The sequence below is a fragment of the Eschrichtius robustus genome, chromosome 15 (assembly GCF_028021215.1).
Source record: "Eschrichtius robustus isolate mEscRob2 chromosome 15, mEscRob2.pri, whole genome shotgun sequence".
NCBI classification, from domain to species: Eukaryota; Metazoa; Chordata; class Mammalia; order Artiodactyla; family Eschrichtiidae; genus Eschrichtius; species Eschrichtius robustus.
The window spans coordinates 21,713,928-21,740,191 of NC_090838.1; the positions used below are offsets into that span (position 1 = coordinate 21,713,928).

Here is a 26,264-nt window from a genome sequence, read left to right on the forward strand (position 1 = left end):
TTTTTAAAAACATTGAACTGTAATTGATTTACAAAGTGTTAGTTTCAGGTGTACAGTAAAGTGATTCATATATACATATATTCTTTTCCAGATTCTCTTCCATTGTAGGTTATTACAAGGTATTGAATACAGTTCCCTGTGCTATACAGTAGGTCCTTGTTGTTTATTTTATATATAGTAGTGTGTATCTGTTACTCCCAAACTCCTAATTTATCCCTCCCCCCCACCTTTCCCCTTTGGTAACCATAAGTTTGTTTTCTATGTCTGTGAGTCTATTTCTGTTTTGTAAGTTCATTTGTATCATTTTTTTAGATTCCACATATAAGTGATATCATATGATATCTGTCTTTCTCTGTCTGACTTACTTCACTTAGTATGATAAATTCCAGATGCAAATGGCATTATTTCATTCTTTTTAATATCAGCTTCTTAATGTATCTAATGAGATACTGTATGTGAAAATACATTGTTCAGTGTAAATAAATGTTAGCCAAACTTGTATTTAGGGCAGATACTTTGGTTTCTAATTCTCATTGCAGTATTTCTATTTCTGTGGCACTTTCCCCTGTAATATCCAGTTCAGTGCGTGCACCCCTGGGGCTCTGAAGCTTCTGTTGCCTTCCTTCTGAGAGGAAAGTGAAATGGTGCAAGTGGGACAGGGAGGACTGCATGTGCTGAGCATGTGATCAAGCCATGGCCCAGGTCCTCTGACCTCTGCTGACCCTGAGAACCCTGATCTCTGGCCTCCTGATGCATCCTGGTTCCAGAGCACTCGTGCCCAGGGATTCTTTTTGCCCTGGGCCTGGGTATTGTCCTTCCGGCCTCCAGGCTCTCCAGAGAAGAGGGCATTGTCCGAAGGGCAAGAGTAATGAAGACCTCGCGTCTTCCTCTTCAGGGACAACCAGAGGCTGGGGAGTCTGGGTGCCTGTAAAGAGGGACCTGGGGAGCCCCCGTGGGGTGACCAGAGGGCTGGAGACCTAGTGTCCAGGAAAGGGTACAGGCAGAGGTGTGCAGAGAGGCCAGGGTACTTGGGTTAATCATCACCGTGGCTCAGCTAAGGCCCTGCCAACTGGAAGCAGAGTCAGTGTGACAGAAGGGGCTATGTGGCTGAAGAGGTAGGCACAACAGTGTGTCCACAGTGTCGGACCATGCCAGGCACAAAACGGTTTCAACATGTGATTGAGACCCCGGAGCCTGGCAAGTGGGAGGTGAGACCCTTTCTCCCTGTTGGCCATCTGCGCTGATTCCTAGAATCCTGCCTCATCTGGACTTCCCTCCACCCTGGGTTTCTGCTTTCCCCATCCTCCTTCCCAACTTCCTTCCTGATTTTCTTTCCTTGATAGGCCCAGAGTACCAAGTGCAGGCTAAATGTTTTGTGTGTGTGTGTGTGTGTCCCCCAACACTGTGCCTGCTGCCACACCCACCTCCAGTTCAGCAGACATGAATGAGGCTCCCTGCCATTGACCTTGTCCCCCCTTCCCTCTAGTTGTCTGGGTATGAGGCAGCCCTGCCCATCACAGAGAAGTCAAACCCACTGACCCGGGATCTGTACAAAGCAGATGCCGAGCAGATTGTTCGATTGCTGGGGCAATGTGATCCTGAGATCTTCCAGGAGGAGGGACAAGTCATGCCCACATGCCAGGTGACCCAGACCCATCCCCTGGACACTGCAAATAACGATGCCCACTCCAACCCCACCCCACCTCAACCTCTGCCCTCTCAGACCATGGTCTGAGAGCCCCTCCCCCACCCCCCCAATCCACTGTCCTTTTCTTGGCTGCTGATGCCTGCCTGTTGCCTCCAGTGACTCAACAGTGAGTCAACTCTGACCACCATGGTACAAGTGGCTGGAAAAGTTCAGGAAGTGCTGAAGGTACCAACTCTCCACCTGCTCCCTGCTTAAATTCGTGTTTCCCTCTACTTTTCTCTTTTCTTGGTCTCTATTTTTCCCTTTTATAGACTTCTACATCCTTATTGTCACTCTTACTAATCAATAGTAATTATAATAACTATTACTGCATAATACTTTATAATTGACCATGTATTTCACACCCATTACCTTCACAAAAACCTGTAAAGTTGGTGTTGTTGTCTCCATTTTTTTTTGGATGGGAAAACAAATACTTAAGATAATCACAGTAGCTTGCCCAAATACACTCAGCTAATAATTGCCAGATAATGCTGATTCTTTCTATCTGTCTATGACAAAGCTGCTTTCAGTCCTTTCTGGAATAAGTAAGGGTTTTTTTTTTTTTTTTTTTTTTTTTGGCTGTGTTGGGTCTTTGTTGCTGAGCACAAGCTTTCTCTAGTTGTGGCGAGCGGGAGTTACTCTTCGTTGTGGTGTGCAGGCTTCTCATTGCGGTGGCTTCTCTTGTTGTGGAGCATGGGCTCTATGCATGCGGGTTCAGGAGTTGTGGCTTGCGGGCTTAGTTGCCCCACGGCATGTGGGATCTTCCTGGACCAGGGATCGAACCCGTGTCCCCTGCACTGGGAGTTGGATTCCTAACCACTGCGCCACGAGGGAAGTCCAGTAAGGGTTTGAATAAGTAGCTAAACCAGAGTTGGGGGTCAGACTGAAGTTTCTTTCTCAAATCCAAGGTTCTTTCTTCTACACCATATTCTCTATGTTCTGTTCGCTTTGGGGGTAAGAGGGGGGTTCTGTTACCAACCAAAAAGAGAATATGCTTCTCCCAACCTGAGCTGGGTCCTGGAGACCTAGGCATTTTTCTTTTCTCAGGAGCCTGAGGGAGGCGCTGGTGGGGCTGAGCGGAGGGGCACCTCTGGCAGGATGGCATTCCTCATGTCGGTGAGTACCTTGATCGCTGGTTTTGCTCTCTCTGCCTTCTTGGGGTGAACCTCAGGACCATAAAGCTCTTCATAGCTAAGCTCCTAGGTGGACCGCCTCCAGCTCCAGCTCTCTTTCTTCTCCAAAAGCTAGATCTCAACATGGAGTCCCATTTCTTCTGAGCCCATCTGAGCCCCACCAGTCTATTGCCAATGTCTCTACATCCCACACACCCCTAATCCATCATCTCCAAGCAGCATATTTAAGAGTCAGATTCCAAGCAGTACTGGCTTAAGCACTGACCTAAGAGAATCATTATACAGCCTCTACCCTCAAGGTGTTGAAAGTCCAAGATAACTGTTCCTTCCCTGTCATTACTACTTCATGTTCTCTCTGACTTTGCAGGTCTCCTTTAACCAGCTGATGATAGGTCTAGGACAGAAACCTCTTTACACCTACCTCATTGCAGGAGGTGACAGGTAAGCCAAGTTGGCCTATGAATATTTTGTTTGGCCTAACTAGTGTCTTTTAGAAACTGAATTTGAATGCTTTTAGGTGGAGATTGTGTCCGGTTTGCTTCCCACTTCACATACTTACGTTGCCTGACTAACCCTCATAGGTATTTAAGCTTTTCAACCCTACAGAGTGTTTATCATGGTGCCCAACAAATAGTAGGTGCCCATTCAGTGATAGTTTTCCCTTCATTTCCTTCTCTCAAAGCAGCCCTAATAAACCACAGGCTTCTGCTTCCCAAGCAGTGCCACTGACCTTGAGTCTGTCCTCTTAGGTCTGTGATGGCCTCTAGGGAGGGGACGGAAGATAGTGCCCTGGATGGGATCGAGGAACTGAAGAAGTCTGTGTTTTCCACTGACACTCAACCACAGACCTCTGTCTGTTCCTTCTTGTGGGGACATCAAAGCCCCAACATCCAGCCAAAGCCCATCCCCTGCCTCCTCCCTGCCCCCCAACTCCCTTCCAGCCACCCCCACCCCATCCTGGCCCTGACATCCCCACACAATATGTTTATACCCTAGAATCCTCTTGGTGGCACTACCTCACCCATCCTCCTCTCCTAGGTGGCTGCTGGGAAGAAGAGGGTGATTGTCATTGGCATTTCAGTGGGACTCTCTGTGAGTGTGAAGATGGGTTGGGTGGATCAATTTTATAGGAAGGCAGGGAGTAGGAGTGGAACAGCATGGAAGATAAATCAACAAGATTTATCTAGATTTAGCTAGAAAACAGAAAGGGCTTGTGTAAGGAATTTTGATTTTACTCTCACTAATTAGGATCCAGTTGCATGAATGTGGGACAAGGGGGAAGGGATCTTATCCAACAATAACTATGTACCCATCCATTCAACAACCAAAATAGATAGAGTAGTCCAGGGGTCAGCAAACTATGCTGGCAGGTCAATCCAGCTGCTCCCTGTTTTTGTCAATGAAGTTTTCCTGGAACTCAGCCATTTGTGTTTACATATTGTCCATGCCTCCTTTGACACTTCAATGGTAAGTTTGAGTCATTGGACAGAGATCGTAGGGCCCACAAGCTTAAAATATTTGCTTTCTAGCTCTTTACAGAAAAAGCTGACCCTGGACTAGTCCCTTGCTACTTAAAGTGTGGTCCTTACACTAGCAACATCAGTATCACCTGGGATCTGTTAGAAATGCAGAATATCAGGCCTCCCCACACCAGACCTACTGAGTCTGAATCTGCATTTTAGCAAGATTCCCAGGTAGTTTGTTTGAGAAGCACTGGGCTAGATGACCCTGAGTTTCCTCTCAGCTGCGCAGCTCTGACTCTGACTCTCAGAATTCCCTGAGCAGGACCTGGACCCCAGCAAGGGCTAGATGTGGAATGAGGCACACAAGGAGAGCAGGACACTGACCTCATGGAGCTTACAGTTTACTTCTGTATTTTCAGACTTTACCACGCAGAAGATTTCCTTGGGAGAACCTGTTAGAAATGTAGATCTAGGGAATTCCCTGGTGGTCCGGTGGTTAGGACTCAGCGCTTCCACTGTCAGTGTCCTGGGTTCAATCCCTGGTTGGGGAACTAAGATCCCATAAGCTGCACGGTGTGGTCGATGATAATAATAATAATAATTAATTTTAAAAAATGTAGGTCCATGGGCTCTCCCCTTCAAATTCAGATCCAGTAGATTTTAACTGGGCCCAGAATCGGCACTTAAACAAGCATGTGGGGTGGATTCTGATGTACGTGGGCCTCGGGCAGCACTAGAGTAACCCCCCTCATCGTACCCTCCTCTCTCTCCCTACCACCAGGCTCCCTTTGTGGCAGGCCAGATGGACTACTGCATGGATAACCCAGCCGTCTTTTTGCCAGTCCTGATGGGTTTCAACCCAGTGAGCACGGCCAGGTGAGCCTTCTGTAATGAAAAGTCGTACGCAGACCTTCTGTAATGAAAGGTCATGGCCAGACCCCTGGGGGAGGCTGGGAGGGAACCTGTGAAAATCTACAGAATAGTCACAAAGGAGAGGGCAGGGCAAATATCCTCTTGTTCACCAAATCTCAGAATATTAAAGTAAATAAAGGTGCAAACGAAGCAACTGACAAAGGATTAATCTCCAAAATATACAGTCAGCTCATGCAGCTCAATATCAAAAAGACAAACAACCCAATCCAGAAATGGGCAGAAGATCTAAATAGACATTTCTCCAAAGAAGATATACAGATTGCCAACAAACGCATGAAAGGATGCTCAGCATCATTAATCATTAGAGGAATGCAAATGAAAACTACAATGAGGTGTCACCTCACACGGTCAGAATGGCCATCATCAAAAAATCTACAAACAATAAATGCTGGAGAGGGTGTGGAGAAAAGGGAACCCTCTTGCACTGTTGGTGGGAATGTAAATTGATACAGCCACTATGGAGAACAGTATGGAGGTTCCTTAAAAAACTAAAAATAGAGCTACCATACGACCCAGCAATCCCACTACTGGGCATACACCCTGAGAAAACCATAATTCAAAAAGAGTCATGTACCACAATGTTCATTGCAGCTCTATTTACAATAGCCAGGACATGGAAGCAACCTAAGTGTCCATCGGCAGATGAATGGATAAAGAAGATGTGGCACATATATACAATGGAATATTACTCAGCCATAAAAAGAAATGAAATTGAGTTATTTGTAGTAAGGTGGATGGACCTAGAGACTATCATACAGAGTGAAGTAAGCCAGAAAGAGAAAAACAGATACTGTATGCTAACACATATATATAGAATCTAAAAAAAAAAAGTGGTTCTGAAGAACCTAGGGGCAGGACAGGAATAAAGACGCAGACGTAGAGAATGGACTTGAGGACACGGGGAGGGGGAAGGGTAATCTGGGACGAAGTGAGAGAGTGGCATGGACATATATACACTACCAAATATAAAATATAGCTAGTGGGAAGCAGCTGCATAGCACAGGGAGATCAGCTCGGTGCTTTGTGTCCACCTAGAGGGGTGGGATAGAGAGGGTGGGAGGGAGACGCAAGAGGGAGGAGATATGGGGATATATGTTTATGTATAGCTGATTCACTTTGTTATACAGCAGAAACTAACACACCATTGTAAAGCAATTGTACTCCAATAAAGATGTTTAAAAAAATAAATAAAGGGTGTTCCTAAGCTTAGGAGGTTTTTTGTTTGTTGGTTAATTTGCTTATTCTCTCATTTCAGAAAGGATTGAAGGCAGCTTATAAAGGATACATAAGATATAAGAAAGCATACATTTAAAACAGGGAATGAAGAGGCAAGGAAAACATGGGTCAGAGGATAGAGTGGGCTCAAGAAAATGCATACCACAAAGATCTGTGCTTTCATCTGAGGTGGGTCCCAAGCATCTTTTCAAAGAAGGAATAGTGGGTGCTGACTGGCCTCCTAGTCTCCTTTGCCTAGCTCCCTTAATTTAGGCCCTTTCTCCTTCATGCCAGGAGCCCCTTTGGTCCCCTCTGGCTACTCACATCTCCCCCCCTGTTCCCCTTTCCTGAAATCCCTGTGCCTCCAAGTCACCTCCCTCTTATTCTCTGTCTAAATGGACACTTCGATCTCAAAGAGGGCCAGCATATATTTTTAAAATTTTTTATTGGAGTAGAGTTGATTTACAATGTTGTGTTATGAAGGCCAGCATATTAAACCAACAATGCTCAGGTGTGATTCTGTGGAAGCACTGCCTTGGGAGTGTTAATAAGGAAGATTCTTGTATGAGAGGTCTGATGTTGTAGGTTTGAGGTAAGGCCCTGAAATACCTAATTTTTGGAAGCATCCTTGGAGATTCTGATGCACAGCCAAGCTGGGGAAACTCTGCTAAATAAACCATTGGAGGGGGCCACCCAATGAAGCTGAGGGCTTCCTGTCACTGGAGGTATTTCAGCGAAGGCTTGTTGATTACCCAAGAGCAGCTTTGTGTATTTAATGGTGGTCTTGGGGAGAGGGACAGCTGAGTTCTGAGAGACTTTTTCAGCTTCCAGATTCCAGGCATGTAGTGTAATTCATACGAAGGTATAAATGATCTCTTTTAATGGAGGGCTTTCCTCACCAAAAATGTATCTGCTGCAGTGGATGCTAATTTCAGGGACTGTGACTAAGTGAAATGAAGGATTTCAAACAACGTAGGCGTGGAGACCTTCCAGCTGTTCCTTAAATCAGTGGCTCCCAAACTTGGCTGATCTTCAGAGTCATCTGGGAAGCTTTTTAAAAATACAGATTCGGGGGCTCCACTCCAGAACTACTGAAGCAGACTCTCAGGGTGGGTGTGGAAACCAGAAATGGGTAGTTATTTAAAAAAAGCAAACCTCCCCAGATGATTTTGATGACCCGCCAAGTCTGGGGATCTCAGTTTTCAACCACACAATAAACACTGTCGCCTCTCTCTGCAGAGGAGACGTGGCAATAGGACCTGTGCAAGAACCAGGACACAAGAAAGTTCTGGTCTCAGGCTGGAACTTTTTACTTGAGTGTTGGCTTTGCTCTGGGCTTAAATTGCTGAATGTTTTATTAACCCTCATCCTTGGGGTTCAGGAACACAGTGCCCCTATGAGCATCAAAGCACATCTCTCTAGGAAATTGTTGACCTCTGACCCCAATCTCAATGTGGTATTTGGTTCCAACTCTCATCTGAGGCCCTTCCTTTAGATCCTCACACATGATCCCCCCTCTGTCTCTCTTTGGGCCCCAGAAATGACCCCATTGAAGACTGGAGTTCAACATTTCGAGAAATAGCAGAGCAGATGCAGAAACTGCCAGAGAAAACAGAAAGCTTTTGTGCTCAATCCAGCAACTGGGGTGAGATCTGCCCCCACCCCTACCCCTCACACCCACCTCTGGATGGCTTGCCACTTAGGGCCTCTGATTTTAGGTTTTGTTACATCATGTCTAAATTCCTGGTGTTGTGTATCTACTAAAATGTTGTAAATCAAATCCTGTTTTCTTGTTTCGTTTTTCACCTTAAGATGTTTTATTTCCATTCTGACCCTGTCTCTTAAATCAGTAATCATTAAACACCTAAATGGTCTAGGGCAGTTTCTATTTAAAGAAGCTCTTTTGCATCTGTGTGTAGAAAGTATTGCTTTATGTCTCTTTTATATGTTTCACTTTCAAATATGGGCTTTTAAAAAAAAAGGGGATGCAGTTTCATTCTTCTGCCTAAGACTCTCCAAAACTGGTGTGGGCCTTCTAAGCCTCCAGTGCTCCTGTTCCTTCTTTCTCTGGATTGTGGTTGCATCTCGCTAGCATCATCTGCCCTTCCTTTGACCTTACAAGGGCCTTAACCAAATCCCTGCCCTGCCCCACTCTGCCAGGGATGGGCACATCTGTGACATTCTCCTTGATCTTCCTTTTGCAAGATAGGAAGGCAGGAATTCCACATTACACACAAGTTCTGCATCTTTCATCTCCCAGATGCTCATCTCTCCTCTTCTCTGCAATTATTTACTTTTAATCTCCTTTTCTCAGACAATGCTTTTATCATTCTTTTTGCTGTAATCTCTTTATCTTTTTGGTGTGTCATATTACATATCTGTACGTTACAATCAATGGCTGCTTCACTGGTCTGTCCAAGGAACATGAAATGTAGTGTTTGGATTAAAAACTGTTATTTAAAAAGTGGGGGATGGAGGAGGGAGAAAGTACTTGGAAAACAAAAACAAAAACAAAAACAAAAACAAAAACAAAACCTCTCTGAAAAACCCTTATCCCCAGCTAACAGGACACTCAATTATTCTGGCTTCCTCTCCAGAGTCCTGAATGTACCATAGAAATGACCAGAAGTGGCCCTTTCCCTCTTCTCTTCTTCTCTTCTTTTCTCTGTCCTTCCCTTCCCTTCCCTTCCCTTCCCTTCCCTTCCCTTCCCTTCCCTTCCCTTCCCTCCTCTCCTCTCAGTTAAGCCCTCAACCAGCACTCCTCCTCACAGCACACTGGGGGCCACGAGTCCTACAAATGCCTGCCCAGTGGCCACTAACCAGAGCGCATGTCCAAGAGTCACTAACCAGATTGCATGCACAGTGGTCACTAACTAGTAAACTCCAGGACCTTCCTTCCTCTCCCAGTTTCTCCTGGGTGTCATCACTCTGCAGCCTGAGGGCCTCAATGGCTCCTCCCGGATAAAAGGTGGAAGTGCCACCAAGATCCTGCTGGAAACCCTGTTACTGGCAGCTCACAAGACTGTGGACCGGAGCATCGCAGCATCTCCGAGGTAAGGAGGATCTGGACCAGAGAGAGATCAGAGTCAGGCAGTGGGTGGGAGGGTGCAGGCAGGGGAATGGCAGATCCAGATCTGGAGGGTGCGCTGGTAGCAGCAAGACTGTGGCCCTGCCGTTCCTTCCCTGGGAAAGGAACTGGCAGGGGGACGCCACTGTTCCCATCACACAGTCACAGAGTCTGGCTTGTTTCCGATGGACCCTGGATTCCTCAGGTCCAGACCTGATCCCTGTGCACACCTGGGACGTCCAAAGCTAACCTAGCTTCCTAGAGTCTTTGATGTGGGGGTGGTCCAGGCCATGCAGGGTAGAGGTCATCCTGCTGTGGGCCTGCTTCCCTCACCAGGGTCTCTCGCCTAGCTTCCACATCACTCACTTACCCCCTCATCAACTTTCTGATCCCACCCTCCTCCCAGTGCTCTGGATGCCCTGTTCTCCTCTCTGCTCTTTAGTCTTCTTCCCGCTGAAGCCCTCTCTGCCCCTGTTGAATGCAGTCTGGCTCTACTTACCGCTCCCCCACCAGGGACCAGCAGAACTTAGTTTCAAGGGAATTGTGCCTTCCCCAGGGCGGGAGGGACTCAAGCTTTCTGAGGGGGCACTGGGCCTGCCCTGGGAGCTGGTGGACTTTCTCCCAGATGCCTTCTGGAAATCCTGCGGACATCTGAGTGGGCTCATCAGGTGACCTAGAGTCAAAGCCCCAAGATCGCCGCCCTGATGAAGCAAGTCAGCACCAGGTGTGTAGATGCGTATTTGGAGGGGGGAAGCGGCCTGGATGGGGAATGTCCTGAGAGCAGGGGAGACTCTACGAGACATGATAACATGGGGAGGGTAGCGGGTCTGCGTGTTGGAGGGTCAGGGTAGGCTTTTGGTTCGTTTACTCCTGTGCTCTTCTGCATGTGTCTTTCTCTGATCTCTGGATTTTTTTCACTGTGATCTCTCATGGCCTGACCTCTGACCCATTCTCAGCCTGGAGAAAAAAGGCTGAGTAGACCTGGTTGGCTGGCAGACCCTGGGCATCATTGCCATCATGGATGGAGTAGAGTGCATCCACACCTTTGGTGCTGGTGGGACCCCAGTGTTGACTTACTTCCCGATTCCTCCTGATCCATACCAACTGGTCTGCTCTCCAAATTCTTTCCTACTCCCAACCCACGGAGGGTCCTCATTCAGTGTCCATCCTGCCCTATCTAGATAGGCATTTCAGTCAAATGCTCCTTCCTTTGAGCCCTCACTCAGTCCTTGATCCCTCAGCTCCCAGCCCCGTGCTTAGCTATGGCCTCCCAAGTGTGTTACTGCTTACCCTGCACCCCACTTGCCACTTTCCTCCCAGCCCCACTGACACCTCCCCAGGCCTAGAACCTTCCTCTCCTTTGAAGCCCATCCCTCCTCTCTCCCTGTCCTTAACCTTCCCAGATTTCCAAGATGTCCATGGCTTTCTCATTGGTGATCACAGTGACATGTTTAACCAGAAGGCTGAGCTCCTCAACCAGGTGGGAAGATGATGGGACTTGGGGAAGTTGGGAAGATAACTGGTGTGCAGAGGGTGGGAGAAAAGAGGAAGGTGGAAACAGGTAAGGGAGTACAATGAGATTCCCTTCTAGAGAGGGAATATGGGTTAAAGGTCATGAGGCTTTGAGGCAGCACAGGAACAGTGTGGAAAGCTCTGGATTCACTCCCCAAACCTGGCTCTGGTCCAGTACTCTTCCGTCAGCATGCTGCATTATCTTGGGCAAAACACTTTACCTCTTTGAATCTTGGTTTTTACATCTGTAGATAAAAGCTCTGCATTAGATGTCCTCTAAGGGCCTCTTTGGTCTTCAAGTCTATATGCTGGAGTTTTCCATGGGAAGGACTCTCTCCTCTTTTTCTGCCCCAGGGTCCCCATTTCTCCTTCTCCCAGGAAGACTTCTTGACTTCCATCCTGCAGAAGTTGACACTGTGGTCTTCATTTTTACCCTGGATGGTGAGAGGGATGATGGGAGTGGTGGGGTGAGGGGATGGAGGCAGCAGAGTGACTCAGAGGAACTATCACTTCTCTGGGTCTTAGGGCACCTGCTCAGAGGGAGGGACGGGAGTGTGTGTCCTGACTGGACCCCAGGGGAGGAGAAAGAACAGCTGAAGAGCCAGGCTTCCCACTCTGATGCCCTCCCCCTCTCCTAGACAACCTCAAGGAGGTGCAGATGCTGGTGGAGCAGGTGAAAGAGAAGACCTCCAACATCCAGGCCTTGGCACACAGCACTGTGAGGCAGTCCCTGCCGGAGAGGGTCCAGCCTTGAGGAGGGGACCCGGGGCAGCAGTTACAGCCAGGGCTTCCTGGAGATGCCGTTCCTGCTCCTCTCTCTCTGCAGACCCCTCTGAAGAAGCTCTTTCCCTCCATCATCAGCATCACGTGGCCACTGCTTTTCTTCGAATATCACGGGGAATTCATCCAGGTATGGGGAATGAGGAGGTAATATCTGCAGTGAGGGGCACAGAGGAGGAGGGATTCCAGGAATTAGAAAACCCAGGGCCGGAGGGTAGAAAGCTTTGTCTGCCTTTCACCAAGCCAGCTGGGCAAGTTCTTGTGTTACCAGGTCACTAGTCAGAGTTTCCTAGTCAATGGGCTACTGCATTCAGTTATCTCGAGAAATATGCAAAAGTACAGGATAGGTCGCCAATCACCTGACAGATACTCATTTGTCCTTTGTCACAAGTTAATTGTCGACACTATAGTCATCCTCACTGTCCAAAAGCCTTTAAGACATATTTTTTTGCAAGTTGTCCTATGCTGAGTTCACTGCAGATAATAGTACACTGATACAGTCCCTGCTTACTAATGAAATTATGATCCAGTACAAGCATTGCTAATAACCGTAGAAGTAATGATCACTTTGGATGCACTTTGCAGTTTAGAGTTTGGAGTGGGCAGCAGGACGTCTGGATGCCAGTTCAGTTCTGCTTCGTGGCCGAAGAAAGAAAGCAGTTTTACACATCTCTGGTTCTCAGTTTTCTCACACGACAGCCCTCCATCCTCCATGGGGCGGAACCAGGCCCCTGAAGGGTTGCCCTGGAGAGATGTGGCCTCATCCATTATTCAAACTACTTCCTCCAGGAAGCTCCCCAACTTAACCAGACAACAGCTGGCATGCTCCTTACCTGCCCTCAGAACTCAATGGAGTTCTCCTCTCCTCTCCCCCTGAACAGGGGATCCACGCTCCTTTCAATGTGTATCTTTGTCTTTCCTTCCAAATGGTGTTCATTGGTCATATCCCTACTTCTTTTGTCATGCTTTCCACATTCATTGTCGCCTTTGAGATTTCACATCTTCTAAGAAGTCTCTTCCAATGAAACCCACAATGTCTAGACCCCTCCTTTATGTTATATACCCCATCATACTTATAGGTTCCATTGTATAGTCATAATACCTAATACACAGAGGCCTTTGCACTTTACACAATATTTCATGTATATTATCTCAGTTCTCTTAACAATCTCCTAAGGAATGTATGTTTAGTGTCCCCATTGCCCAGATGAGGAAGATGAAATTAAGAGATTAAGGGATTTTAATAATGACCACACAGATAAGACAGGAGTCAGGATTTGAACTCAGGTTTTGGGACTCTAAATCCACGGTTTATTTCACCATACAAGATAAATTTCAACCATATTCATGAGTTGAGCCCGATCCATTTATTCATTCATTCAACAAATATTTTTAGAGTACCTGTCACATGCCAGGTACTATCCCAGGGATAGGGGATGTAGCAGAGAATGATAATCTGTGATATTTTAAAGAACTGTATTTTTAAAGAAAATTGTAATTACAATAGCAATACTTTTTTTATTGTCATAGCTTTAGAAAATACAGAAATCAAAAAAAGGAAAAAAATCATCCATAATCTACCTTCTTCCAAAAAAAACCAAAACAAAACAAAAACCACTCAGACAAATTTTGAGACTGTCCCTCTACTTTTTTATGCATATGTAAATATAGTTATATAAAAATAAGATCATACTTGACATGCTGTTTTTAACTTGCTTCTCTTTATTTAAAATTATGAACACCTTTCTGTACTAATATATCTACATCATCATTTTTAATGTCATGTGTTCCACGGTATGTGGACTGTAATTTGTTTACTCTAGCCCCAGTTGTCAAACACTGTAGTTTCAATATTATGGCTTTTATTAAAATGCTGCACAGAATATCCTTATACACACATTTGACTCTCTCATTAGGATAAACATCCAAAAGTGGAATCACTGGGTCAAAGGGTGTTTAAAATTTTAAGGTTTTTGATGCATGTGGTTACCTCCAAAGAGGTTTGTAAACAAAGTGTAAAATTGGTTGTTCCCCACAACCTTAAAATACTGGGTAACATTGTTCTTTTTAATCTTCGCTAATCAGCAAAGGAAAAAAGTGAAACAAAACGAAAGGCATTTCCGTGGTAATTTATATTTAATTACTATGGAGATTGGCTCCTTAAAGATATATATTCGCCATTGAATTCTTTTTTTTTTAAAGCTGAAATCTTGAGTGTTACATCTATTTTTTTTTTTTTTTAATTTCGGGTTGGTTGGTTTATTTATTTATTTATTTATTTATTTATTTATTTATTTATTTATTTCTGGCTGTGTTGGGTCTTCGTTTCTGTGCGAGGGCTTTCTCTAGTTGCGTGAAGTGGGGGCCACTCTTCATCGCGGTGCGCGGGCCTCTGATTATCGCAGCCTTTCTTGTTGCGGAGCACAGGCTCCAGACGCACAGGCTCAGTAATTGTGGCTCACGGGCCTAGTTGCTCCGCGGCATGTGGGATCTTCCCAGACCAGGGCTCGAACCCGTGTCCCCTGCATTGGCAGGCAGATTCTCAACCACTGCGCCACCAGGGAAGCCCTGAATTTTTTTCTTTATTGTACTGCTTCTTCATATCTTTTGGGCATATTCACCCATTCTTTTTTTAAATTTATTTAATTTATTTAATTATTTTTGGCTGCGTTGGGTCTTTGTTGCTGCGCGCAGGCTTTCTCTAGTTGCGGCGAGCGGGGGCTACTCTTCGTTGCAGTGCGCGGGCTTCTTATCGCGGTGGCTTCTCCTGTCGCAGAGCTCGGGCTCTTGGGTGTGCGGGCTTCAGTAGTTGTGGCTCACGGGCTCTAGAGCGCAGGCTCAGTAGTCATGGCGCACGGGCTTCGCTGCTCCGCGGCATGTGGGATCTTCCCGGACCAGGGCCCGAACCCGTGCCGCCTGCACTGGCAGGTGGATTCTTAACCACTGCGCCACCAGAGAAGCCCCTCATTCTTTTTTAGGGTATTTTTTTTCTTACTAATTTATAAGAGGGAGTGTATATAGCAAGGATAGTAGCCTTCTTTTCCTGTTCCATGTTTTCCCCCAGTATATTATTTTTAATTTCTATGTTTTTGATGTAGAGATATTTAATTTACATTTTGGCATAGTCAAATCTATCAATCTTTGTGTGTGTGTGTGTGTGTGTGTGTTTGTTTTTTTCTTGATTCCGGTTTTTATCTTTTTAAATGTACTGAAATTGTTTGAAATACGGAGGCTTCTTTTAGAGCTTATAAATATTTCGTTGTAGAAATAGTTTGATGTAACTCAGCCCACACTTTTATTTTGAAAAATTTCAAATCTGCAGAAAAATTGCAAGAATAGTATCAATGATACTATACTATACTAATAATACAGTGAACACCAATATGCTTTTTGCTAGATTCACCACTTATTAACATTTTGCCACATCTGCTTCATCACTCTTTTCCCCTGAATCATTTGAAAGGCAATTGGAGATATGATACTTGACACAAATTACTGTGTTCCCTAAGAACAACGGGCATTTGTCTATATAATTATAATATAATTATCACACTTAAGAAAATGACAATTAATACAACACTATTATCTCATATACAGACTATATTCAAATTTCCCCAATTATTCCTGTATTGTTTTTATCTTCCAGGTCCAGGATCTGAGCAAGGATAATGCATTGCATTTCGTTATTGTGTTTCTTTAGTTTTCTTTAATCTGGCTGAGTTCCTCAGTCGTTTTTGATGTCTTTCATCAAGACACTGATATTTTAGAAGTCTAGACCAATTGTTTTGCAGAATGTGCCTCACTTTTGATTTGCCTTATTGTTTCTTCATTATATTCACGTTAAATTTGGGGGCAGGAGTCCTGCATAGATGAGGCTGTGCCTTTATCAGTGTATCACATGCAGAGGCTCCTAATATCAGTTTGTCCCTTTATTGGTGATGCTGTGTTTGATCATTTGGTCAAGGTGGTGTCTGTTAGATTTCTTTGTATCTTATTCCTCAGCAATCTTCCACCCACGGTTTTAGCATCCACTAATGATTCTTGGTTGAATCAATTATTACTATGATGGTTTTAAAATGGTGGTTTTTCTATTTCTATCCTTCTGTCTCCATTTATTAGTTGGCATTCTTCTGTAAAGAAAATCTCTCTTCTCTCCCCACCTTATCTATGTTTGTTTGTTTAGTATTGATATGGACTCATGAATTTTTGTTGTTGTTGTTGTGTGTTTTAATCCATTCCTGTCATTATTCATTTGAACGCTCAAAATGAGAGCTCATGCAAGCTGGCCTTTGTGTTCTTGTGACATATCTATCCACATTAGCACTTGAACACTCTGCTGTATTTCTTCTTGCAAAAAAAGTTTTTTCTTGTTCTCTTATGCGATATACTCTTGTGCCTTGCATTTTTGCTTAACAAAATATACTGAAAATCACTCCACTTCAGTTTAAAAATCTCTTCTTCATTATTTACATTTGTGTTTGTGTGTATTTGTGTGTGTGTGTGTGTGTGTGTGTGTGTGTGTGTGTGTGTACCCAGTCATCTCCTATGTAGGAGCACAAAAATGTTGGCCTACATTCACCTTATACTTTCCCTGGTTCCAGCCCTGGAATCAATCACTTTCCAAGGAACCCTGGTTGTTAGTGGAGACTGGTATTTAGAAATCTAGGTGCTAGGTATGCTCACAGCTACTAGTTTGTTTTGCCTCTAAGCCCTTTCAGTAGAAAGAACAAGGAAATATATATATATAAATGTATATTCACACACACACACACACACACACACACGTACTCTCCTCCAATATCATCAGTGTATTTACCCATTTGTTCAGTCCTACAGTAAATACCAAACAGTTTTGGAATTGCTACCCTAATACGACTGTCATCAACAAACTTACCAAGAAGTGGTTGAGATTTTTGCAGTTCTTTTTGTTCTTTGATCACATCCCACTAGATAAAGTGTTCAAAAGTCACTTTCATTAAATTTTTTCTTTCTCTCTGTGGTTATGTTATTAATGCGATATACAGTTAGGTTCATTTATTTTTATTTGTTTTCAATTTTAGAGTTTTTTCAGTTTTTGGTCTAATTTTATCTTTTGAATATGTAAAACATAACATGATTTAAAAGTCAGAACTGTATAAAAAGATGTCCCATTTCCTTCTCTGTCCCTTCCACCCCATTCCCACTCATCCCTGCAAGAAACCAATTTCATTACTGACTGACTGATCTCCTGTGTTTCTTTTTACAAAAAAAGTGTGCGTGTGCGTGTATGCTTTGCATTTCTTTCTTTTCTTAAAAATTAATTAATTAATTAGTTTATTTTTCACTGCGTTGGGTCTTCATTGCTGTGCGCAGGCTTTCTCTAGTTGCGGAGAGCGGAGGCTACTCTCCGTTGCGGTGCACAGGCTTCTCATTGCAGTGGCTTCTCTTGTTGCGGAGCATGGGCTCTAGGCACGCGGGCTTCAGTAGTTGCGGCTCGCAGCCTCTAGAGCGCAGGCCTATAGAACTCTTCCTCATTATTTTCCACATTCGGGTGTGCTCACACATTTGCGAGGGTTATTCGGGCAGTCTCTTACGTAGGGCATTTGAACTGTGTGTTCATGTAAATACATGAAATATACTCATTTTCTAATGGTATTGTGGTCTTGATGATCCCTTGATTTTGAGTTCTTTATAAATTAGTCCTTTATTTCTGCTATACAGTTGACAATTGAACAAGGTGGGGGGTTAGGGGCACTGATCCTCTGCACAGTGGAAAATGGTGTAACTTATGGTTGACCCTCTGTATCCGTGGTTCCTCCCTATCCACATTCCTGGGATAGGATCATTGTAGTACTGTACTATTTCCTATTGAAAAAAATCTGCATATAAGTGGACCCTTGTAGTTCAAACCCGTGTTGTTCAAGGGTCAACTATATATTACATTTTCTTTGGGTTTTAACCATGCTAAAGTCTTTGCTTTAATTTTTCTGGGGTAGAACTTATCAATCTTTAATTGAATTTGGATCTTGATGAATAGAAAGCTCCCCTCATGCCACACCCACCCCCAGATTGTAAAGGAACTCCATCTGTGTTTTCTTTTAGTACATGTTTTCTTCTAGTGAAAGTGGTCTTTCTCTTGCTCTCTTTTTTTTTAAACCATTTTTTAAATTGAAATAGTTAATTTACAATGTTCTGTTAGTTTCAGGTGTACAGCAAAGTGATTAAGTTATATATATATATTCCTTTTCAGATTCTTTTCCATTATAGGTTATTATAAGATATTGAATATAGTTCCCTGTGCTATACAGTAGGTCCCTGTTGTTTATTTTATATATAGTAATGTGTAAATGTTAATTCCAAACTATCATTAAGAGTTTATTCTTGTGTATAGGGTGAGGTATGGACCCAATTTTATATTTTTCTAAATGACTATCCAATTATCCCAATATATATATTTAAAGTTCATCTTTTCCTGAGTGATTTGAGATGCTACCTGTATCAGATACTCAGTTCCCACGTGTACTGGTTTATTTCTGGACTTTCTTTCTGTCTATTGATGTGCTGGTACCATACTGTTTAATTATAGATGCTTTATGGTAAATTTAATGTCTGATAGAGTTAGTCCTCCCTTCAACACTCTTCTATAGAATTGCTGCCCTTTTTCCACATGAACTTTAAAATGAACGTGTCTAGCTTCAAATTATGTAAAAATTAAAGTATTTTTTTGTTAGTGGTAGTTAATGGTATAAATGGTTGGTGATATAAATGGTTAATGATATAACCCAGATTTGATTGATCTCTCCCCCACAGGGCAGTCTGACATGCAGCCTATAACATCAGTACTGCATACTGGCCAGCTTCATTCTGATTGGTCAGATTTCTATTCTTATACTCAGTGTCTTTGTCGATCACTTGTTAAGTATACACCCTGCTAGGGGTTTGTGTGACCAGCTATTTATAGAGTTGCAGAATAAGGAGGCAGAAGTAGTAGCCTGTTTCCTCAGCCTGGCTAGGACCAAATACTTAACCCCCTCAATTCCTTTACTGGACTCCTGTTGCCCTCTAAGTTTGGTAATAGATATTATAAGTGCAAGATATGAGGGTCAAGAACAGGTGGTAGTTATTCCCAGAGTACCACGTGTTTGTACAACATTTCAGTTTTCATGGTGCTTTCACATCCATTATCTCATTCATCCAGGAAATGATCGTGGCAAAGTAGGAAATGCCATCATCACTAAATCAGGAGACCTGGATTTAGGTCCTGATTCTACGTCTCACTATCAAGTTTACTTCTGACCTCTAGTTACCACATATGTAGAAACAGGGATAGAAAAAACCTATTTCATAGGGTTGTTATAAGGATTAAATTGAATTAATTTTTCAACAAACATGTATTGATCAGTAATCATGTGTCAGCCATTATCAAAAAGACTGGGGCTCTGGAGCAAAATAAGACACCATCTCTGCTCTCAAGGAGTCTTTAGTTTAGTGGAATGAATCCCAGGATTTCCACTTCTCCCCTGTCTGGTACCTGAGTAACAAGAGGAAAGTGCTGGTAAGAGCAAAATCCTGGGCTTCCCTGGTGGCGCAGTGGTTGAGAATCTGCCTGCCAATGCAGGGGACACGGGTTCGAGCCCTGGTCTGGGAAGATCCCACATGCCGCAGAGCAACTGGGCCCGTGAGCCACAATTACTGAGCCTGCGCTTCTGGAGCCTGTGCTCCGCAACAAGGGAGGCCGCGATAGTGAGAGGCCCGCGCACCGCGATGAAGAGTGGCCCCCACTCGCCGCAACTAGAGAAAGCCCTCGCACAGAAATGAAGACCCAACACAGCAATAAATAAATTTAAAAATGGTCCACATCAAAAAAATCTTAAAAAAAAAAAAAGAGCAAAATCCTACTGTGGAAGGACTCAGGGAAGATATCTGTCTACCAAGGGTCAAAAACACAAATATGTGGGGAATTCCCTGGTGGTCCAGTGGTTAGGACTCAGCCCGGGTTCAATCCTTGGTTGAGGAACTAAGATCCTGCAAGCTGTGCAGAACGACCGAAAAAAAAAAAAAAAAAGAAAAGAAAAGAAAAGAAAGAAAGAAAAACCCACAAATATGTGAAGCTGCCAGGTTTGCCTGGAATGGCCCTGGCTGATGGAGCAACTTATGTCTACTTTTTTTTGGGGGGGGCCATGCTGAGCAGCATGTGGGCTCAGACCCATGCTCCCTCCATTGGAAGCATGCACCCTTAACCACTGGACTGCCAGGGAAGTCCTTATGTCTGCAATTTTTGATCCCTGGATTCCTGTCAGATAATAAGGCCCTGTTCACCCTGCTGCTCTAATGTCCCCTAATTTTCAATATCCCCATGTGTCTGCCCTATTTAGAAGTTCCAGCATGAGCTAAGCGCCAAGTGGGTGCTGAATACAGTGAGTACAGGGGCCCATGTGCTTCTTGGGAAGATCCTCCAAAACCACATGTTGGACCTCCACATTTGCAACTGCAAGCTCTTCTGGCGGGCTCTGGCCACTCTGCACCTAGGACATGACGGGATGGGGCTGGGTGGGTGGGGCCTGGCTTCAATGCCTAGGCTGCCATAGGAGGGCATATTTCAGAGGTATGTAGATGTGTAGGGGTAAGGGCTGACTTTTCTCTTGTGCCTCTCCTCCTCCTTCTGTCAGGCCCAGCCTCTCCTCTAAGAAGTATATGTGCACACGTGGGTGCGTGTTTGTGCAATTATAACTATTAGGCAAGATTCTTTCAGTTACACATATGTGTGACAGAAGTCCAATTTGTACTGGTTTAACTAAGCAAGGCAAATGATTGGTTCATGTAACTGAACAGTCCCAGGGTAGCTAGATCCAGAAACGCAAAATGACATGCTCCAGAACTTTCAGCCCTTAGCTCTGCTTTCCTCTGTGTTGCTCTCATTCTCAGGAAGATTTTCTCCACTAGGTGGCAAACTGGCCACCAGCAGTGGCAGCCTAACATCCTACCAATTTAGCAACTCTGGCGGAAGGAGAGTTTATCTGTCCCTGCGATTCCTGCAAATACCTGGGGGAGGGTCCTCATTGGTTTGTCTTGGGTCACATGCCCATCCCTGAGCCAATCACTGTTCTCCAGGGGAAAGCAGCCCTCTGCCCAGGCCTGGGTCACCCATGCTCTCCCTTTAAGATGGCAATGGAGGAAGGGGCATGAAGTGAGCCTCAATCAAACAGTGTGGCCTGAGAATGGGGAAGCAATAATTCCCCAGAGGAAAATCAAGGTGCTGATACCAGGAGGGGGAGGCATGGATGCTGAGCACATAGCACAACAGATGGTCCTGAAAGTAGGGTTGCTATAGATGTAGCAAAGAAAAATATAGGACACTGGTTAAATTTGAATTTCAGAGAAATAAAGAATAATTTTTTAGTATAAGTATATCCCATGCAATATTTGAGACATACTTATACTAATTTTTAAAAATTATCCATCTGAAATTCCATTTAACTGGGTATCCAATACTTTTATTTGCTAAATCTGGCAACTCTACGTGAAAGGAGCCAATGAATGGGCATTTAGTGAGCAGCCACCAGGGCCCAAAAACAACCTTCTCGAATGAGTAAAAACAACCAACCAACTGGGAAAAAAAATCCTTTATGCTTTTCTAGTTCCTGGAGTTGGGGCAGGTAGGGGAAGCCAGAGCTACCTATGATCCAGTCCTTGCCGTCCCAGAGTGGCCCATCTAGTGGAGGAGAGACAAAACCAACACTTGAAACAGAGAACAATTAAGTGTCAAATTGCATGATCCTTACTGAAGTCCAATAGAACATGAAAGAAGGTAGGATCTATGCACTATAGCAAAGCAGAAGACTTCATGGAAGAGGTGATGTTTGAGCTAGGCCTACTGGTTATGGCTTGGAGAGGTGAAGGACAGAAAGGCACTTTTGTTAGAAGGAATATTAGCCAAGGCCCAGAGGGGGGCTAGGCATGATATGTGAGGGACACAGGTCTGGAGTCATTTTACAGAGTGGTGAGGGAGCAGGAAGGGGAGAAACTGTGGAAGAATAAAAGGCAGACAGGAATTTGGACTTGCCAAACATAGCTAGATCTGTGCTGTCCAAGATGGTAGCCACCAGTCACATGTGGCTATTGAACACTTGAACTGAACTGAGCTCCAAATTTTATTTAAAAAGTGAAGCATGTAAATTTTCATTAAATGCAACTTTATTCTTTTGGTAGGACTACATTTCAATTTTGCATTGAAATTCAGCACTTGAATTGAAATGTGCTGTAATTGTAAAATACAATCTGGATTTCAAAGACATGGTACAAAAATATTGTAAAATATGTCACTAATAATTTTTAATACTGTATTTTTAATACAAATTTTTAATACTGTTGACATGTTGAAATGATATTTTGGATATATTGGATGAAATAAAACATGACCAAAATTTATTTCACCTGTTTCTTTTTTAATGCTGTGCTAGAAAATTTTAAATTACATATGTGACATTATATTTCTATTGGACAGTGCTGAGCTAGATAGAGAGGAAAAGGGTGGTGAAAAAAATAGAAGCAGTGTTTGCAGATGAACTGTCTTACAGCAGTATAAAGGATGGATGTGGTTAGGGAGGAAACCAGAGGGAATGAGTTCAGTTTAAGATGACTAACCTTTGGGATTGCAGGGACATGGCCAAAAATACGACCAATTTGCCATTAATTCTCCAGTGTAACCCAGCCAATCAAGGCCCAACACCAATCCTTTTACCCCAGTTTTCCTTTACAGCTGGGGATTGTGAGTTTGGGATTGCCTACAGGGACGAATTCTCTACAGCTGGTCTTCGAGTTCCCATACTCCCACTCTCTCTTGACCCCATTCTCAGCTCCCATGGCTTTCTAGCCCAGCATGGACATTACCATTTCTTCCACAGCGGTTCTAGGGACAGCCCAAGGCTCGATGCATCGAGAGCCTCCTCCAGGTGATCCACTTCCCTCAGCCACTGTTGGATGATATTCGAGCAGCTCCCATCTCCTTCCACGTCCAGGTTGCACATGAGAAGGAACAGGTAACTCGCGAGCTGCTAGTCATCTAGCAAACACTGACTGAGTACTTACGATGTGTCAGGAACTTGTCTCAGCACTGAGTTTACAAAGCTCAGTGACACTCTGCAACGAGCTCCCCCTGTTCATGGAGGAGACATGATTGTGACAAGTAGTCAGAGAAGTGTGAAAAAGGTACTACAGGGGTGTCGAAAAGGAGTCTTCAGTTTTACCTAGGAGGGGAGTCAGGAAAGAGTGGGAGACCTGGGTCACGAACCAGTCTTGATGAATAGGAGTTTTCTGGGTCAGGATGAAGGCTTCTCTCTGCTCTTGACGCACCTCATTCCAATTTCTGGTCTTTGAAAACTCTCTTCTATTCTTTTTTTTTTTTTTTAATTTTATTTATTTATTTTTGGCTGCATTGGGTCTTCGTTGCTGAACGCAGGTTTTCTCTAGTTGCGGCAAGCGGAGGCTACTCTTCGTTGCGGTGCGCGAGCTTCTCATCGTGGTGGCTTCTCCTGTTGTGGAGCACGGGCTCTAGGCGCACGGGCTTCAGTAGTTGTGGCTCACGGGCTCCAGAGCGCAGGCTCGGTAGTTGTGGCGCATGGGCTTAGTTGCTCCACGGCATGTGGGCTTCCGGGACCAGGGCTTGAACCGTTGTCCCCTGCATTGGCAGGCAGATTCTTAACCACTGCCCCACCAGGGAAGCCCCTCCCTTCTATTCTTGCATCCAACCTGGTATCTTCTGACTCCCACACTGAATGCTCTAGCTCCTCCAGGGTTCTTCCTCAGACGGCCTCACTTTCTCAGGCTTCAGTTCTCACTGCCTCTTCCCCACAGGTGATCCCCATAGCCTTGCTGAGCCTCCTATTCCGGTGCTCCATCCCTGAGGCCCAGGCATACCTGGCTGCAGCTCCCTCTGTCCGTGAGGCTGTCAGGAGCGCCCTCACCCGGCCAGGTCGGAAGCGCAACGCGGACCTCTTGGAGACCCTAGATCGGGCTGTGCCGTGAACTGGTGTTTCTGGGCGCGTGGAGGGGGCCAGCCCACCCCACGGGGACTTGTTGGGTCAGCAGCACGTGAGGTGGGAGGAGAGGCCCAGTCTCCAGGAGCACCAGCCGCCCAGGCTGGGGAGACAGCGTCTCTCTCCTCTGGGGAGATCTTGCTGTTCACCCAGTGGTATCCACTTTCCCTGGCATATTCTGATTTCAGAAATAAAACTGAATGTCTTGTTTCGAAATCTACTGAGATCAGAGTCAATAGATCAGAGGTGGAACAAGATGAGTGGCATGGGTCGGTCCCAACAGTAGTTTTGTTTCTTTATGTCTCCACCTGCTTCCCAACTCCATTTCAGTGGTCACTGACCCAAACCTTATTCCAGCTTCTTTATATATACCCCCATCTCCAACACGTAGGTGCACACGTGCACGCACACACACATACTTCACTCCTACAAAGAATCACACAAGCAAGGAGAGGTGGGAACTTAGATAATTCCAAGGAAAGAGGGAAGAAGTTGTGTCCCCAACATAGGACGCCCAGAAAATAACAATCCCAATTAGGCATGACAGGATCCTCATCACTAGAATGAATGCTACATCCACACACTGGACCATAAAGTGAGTGTTGCATCCCTACCCAGTGTTTGTAAAGGGAACATAAGGAACTCTGAGGGTGCCAGAGTGGGACCCAACACACACTAGAGACCCCACTCTGAACATTTTAGACCTCAGCTGTCACCTGTTTTGACAAATCAAAGGCACCCTCGCTCATCCCAGACCCATGCCAGCTCTTCAGTGCCTATGACTGTGACCATGGTAGTAGAGAGCTGGCTCCCCCTTGTGGTCAAGAAGTACCTAGGTAATAGACATTCAGGAACTCTCTGGGGACAAAACCTCCCTGAAGCTCACTTGAACCTTTCTGCAGGAGGGTGATTGCTAAGGAGCCAAATAGATTTCAGTTTTATGAAGATAGAGTATTCAATCTTTTAAAGACAGCCACAAGTTACCTCTCTATATCTGTGGGCCTCCAGCCTCTGTCTGAACTCTCTTTTCCTGTTCTATTGATATATCTACATTTACTTTGCTACCTTAGGTCTTTAACCAATGCCCCTTTCCTCAACACCATTCCCATAGTGCCTTCTGACTGCCATCGATTTGGTTTTTATCCTCCACAGACACCTCTTCCTAACTCTACAACTCAAGAGGGGTAAAGTTAGGAAAAGATCCTGCAAAGGCTCTCAGCTTCTCTTTACCCACAAGTCTCCCCCATGCACTTCCATTAAGTAAATTAATTCGTCTCTCATCCTGGCATCATGAGCAGGGTCAAGTCAGAGAAGATACCCAGCTTTCCAGGGCTGGAGGAGGCAGAGCCAACATGTGCAGTAGCCCTACTCCTACATGTGGAATGGATAGGTTGCAGGGTCAGATTTCCCCAAGGCTGGATGCAGAAGGACACTAGAAGTCCAGAGGTTCTTTCTTTTTTTTTTTTTACTCGCCAAGTACTTGGATGGTGCAAAGATATCAAGTGAATTCAATTCGTATACAGTTGCATGTGATACTCAGGTGTTATAAACAAGGTGGTATACTGCTCACCTTGGGAAACTTTAGAGGCTGGGCTACACTCTGGCATTGTAGAGGAGAAAAAGATGACTAAGATCTGATCCCCACCCCCTGGGAACTCACAAGCAGATATGAGCAATTGCAATACAGGACAGAGATCATTGAAGTGGATTCCAACAGCAAGCTAGGTACAGAGAACTGCCAGAATTGTTCTGAGGATATTACAGGGTAGGCCAAGAATCAAGGACAGCTTTGGAAGAAGGAGGTTGGGGTGGAGTGAGGGAACATTCAAAGAAAACCTGGGAATGTTTGGAGGCTTGCATGGGTGTGTGGATCCAATATCAGACAGTCAGGTCATTGTCAGTGGAACCTGAGCTCTAGGAAGAGCTAAAGAGATTCAAAGATTTTTAAAGACCTATCCAGATGCAAAAGGTAGGGTGACAACTTTTACCACTATTTAGAGAAAGCAAATATCTGAGGGCAAGAACAGCTAGAGGGTAATCTGTATCAACACAAGACAGTAATTTCTCCTGAAATGACTAAAAGGGTCTAACCCAAAAGACTGGGTTGGATTGTGGAGGATGAAGGAAACAATTTCCTGCTATATCTATTTACTAGATCAAAAGTAAGAGGTGCAGAGGCAGAAGATATTTGGATATTACATATACTTCATATTTAATGTATTTAAAGATGGAACTCATGAGGTCTCCCCCAAGTCAGCTATTCTTTTTATAACTCAGGTGGTCTGGAATATTAGGGTGGAGCAAGTTCCCATGGGACAGTAAGGTTGAAGGAGGATTTGGGGACCAGGTAAGAGGTAGAGGGGCCCCAACATGGCTCTACGGATGGGCCCTACAAGCACAGCAAAATGTCTAAGATCCAATCTAAACTCAGGTATGGTTTAGAGAGGTGGGTTAAAT

At 44.6% G+C, this 26,264-nt stretch overlaps 1 protein-coding gene across 1 annotated transcript; it reads left to right on the forward strand.

Moving 5' to 3' along the window:
* The first annotated feature begins 1,109 nt into the window (after positions 1-1,109).
* Positions 1,110-23,974, forward strand: GCKR (glucokinase regulator). The gene is given in 21 exon segments (XM_068564628.1): positions 1,110-1,208; positions 1,487-1,642; positions 1,805-1,873; positions 2,738-2,806; positions 3,191-3,264; positions 3,573-3,642; positions 3,862-3,915; positions 5,068-5,162; positions 7,973-8,036; positions 8,038-8,079; positions 9,369-9,487; positions 10,127-10,225; positions 10,458-10,555; positions 10,905-10,981; positions 11,368-11,413; positions 11,416-11,454; positions 11,652-11,755; positions 11,840-11,923; positions 20,148-20,293; positions 22,673-22,811; positions 23,626-23,974. Coding segments are annotated over 21 exon segments (1,875 nt in total). The 5' UTR covers positions 1,110-1,148; the 3' UTR covers positions 23,797-23,974.
* The last annotated feature ends 2,290 nt before the right edge of the window (positions 23,975-26,264 follow it).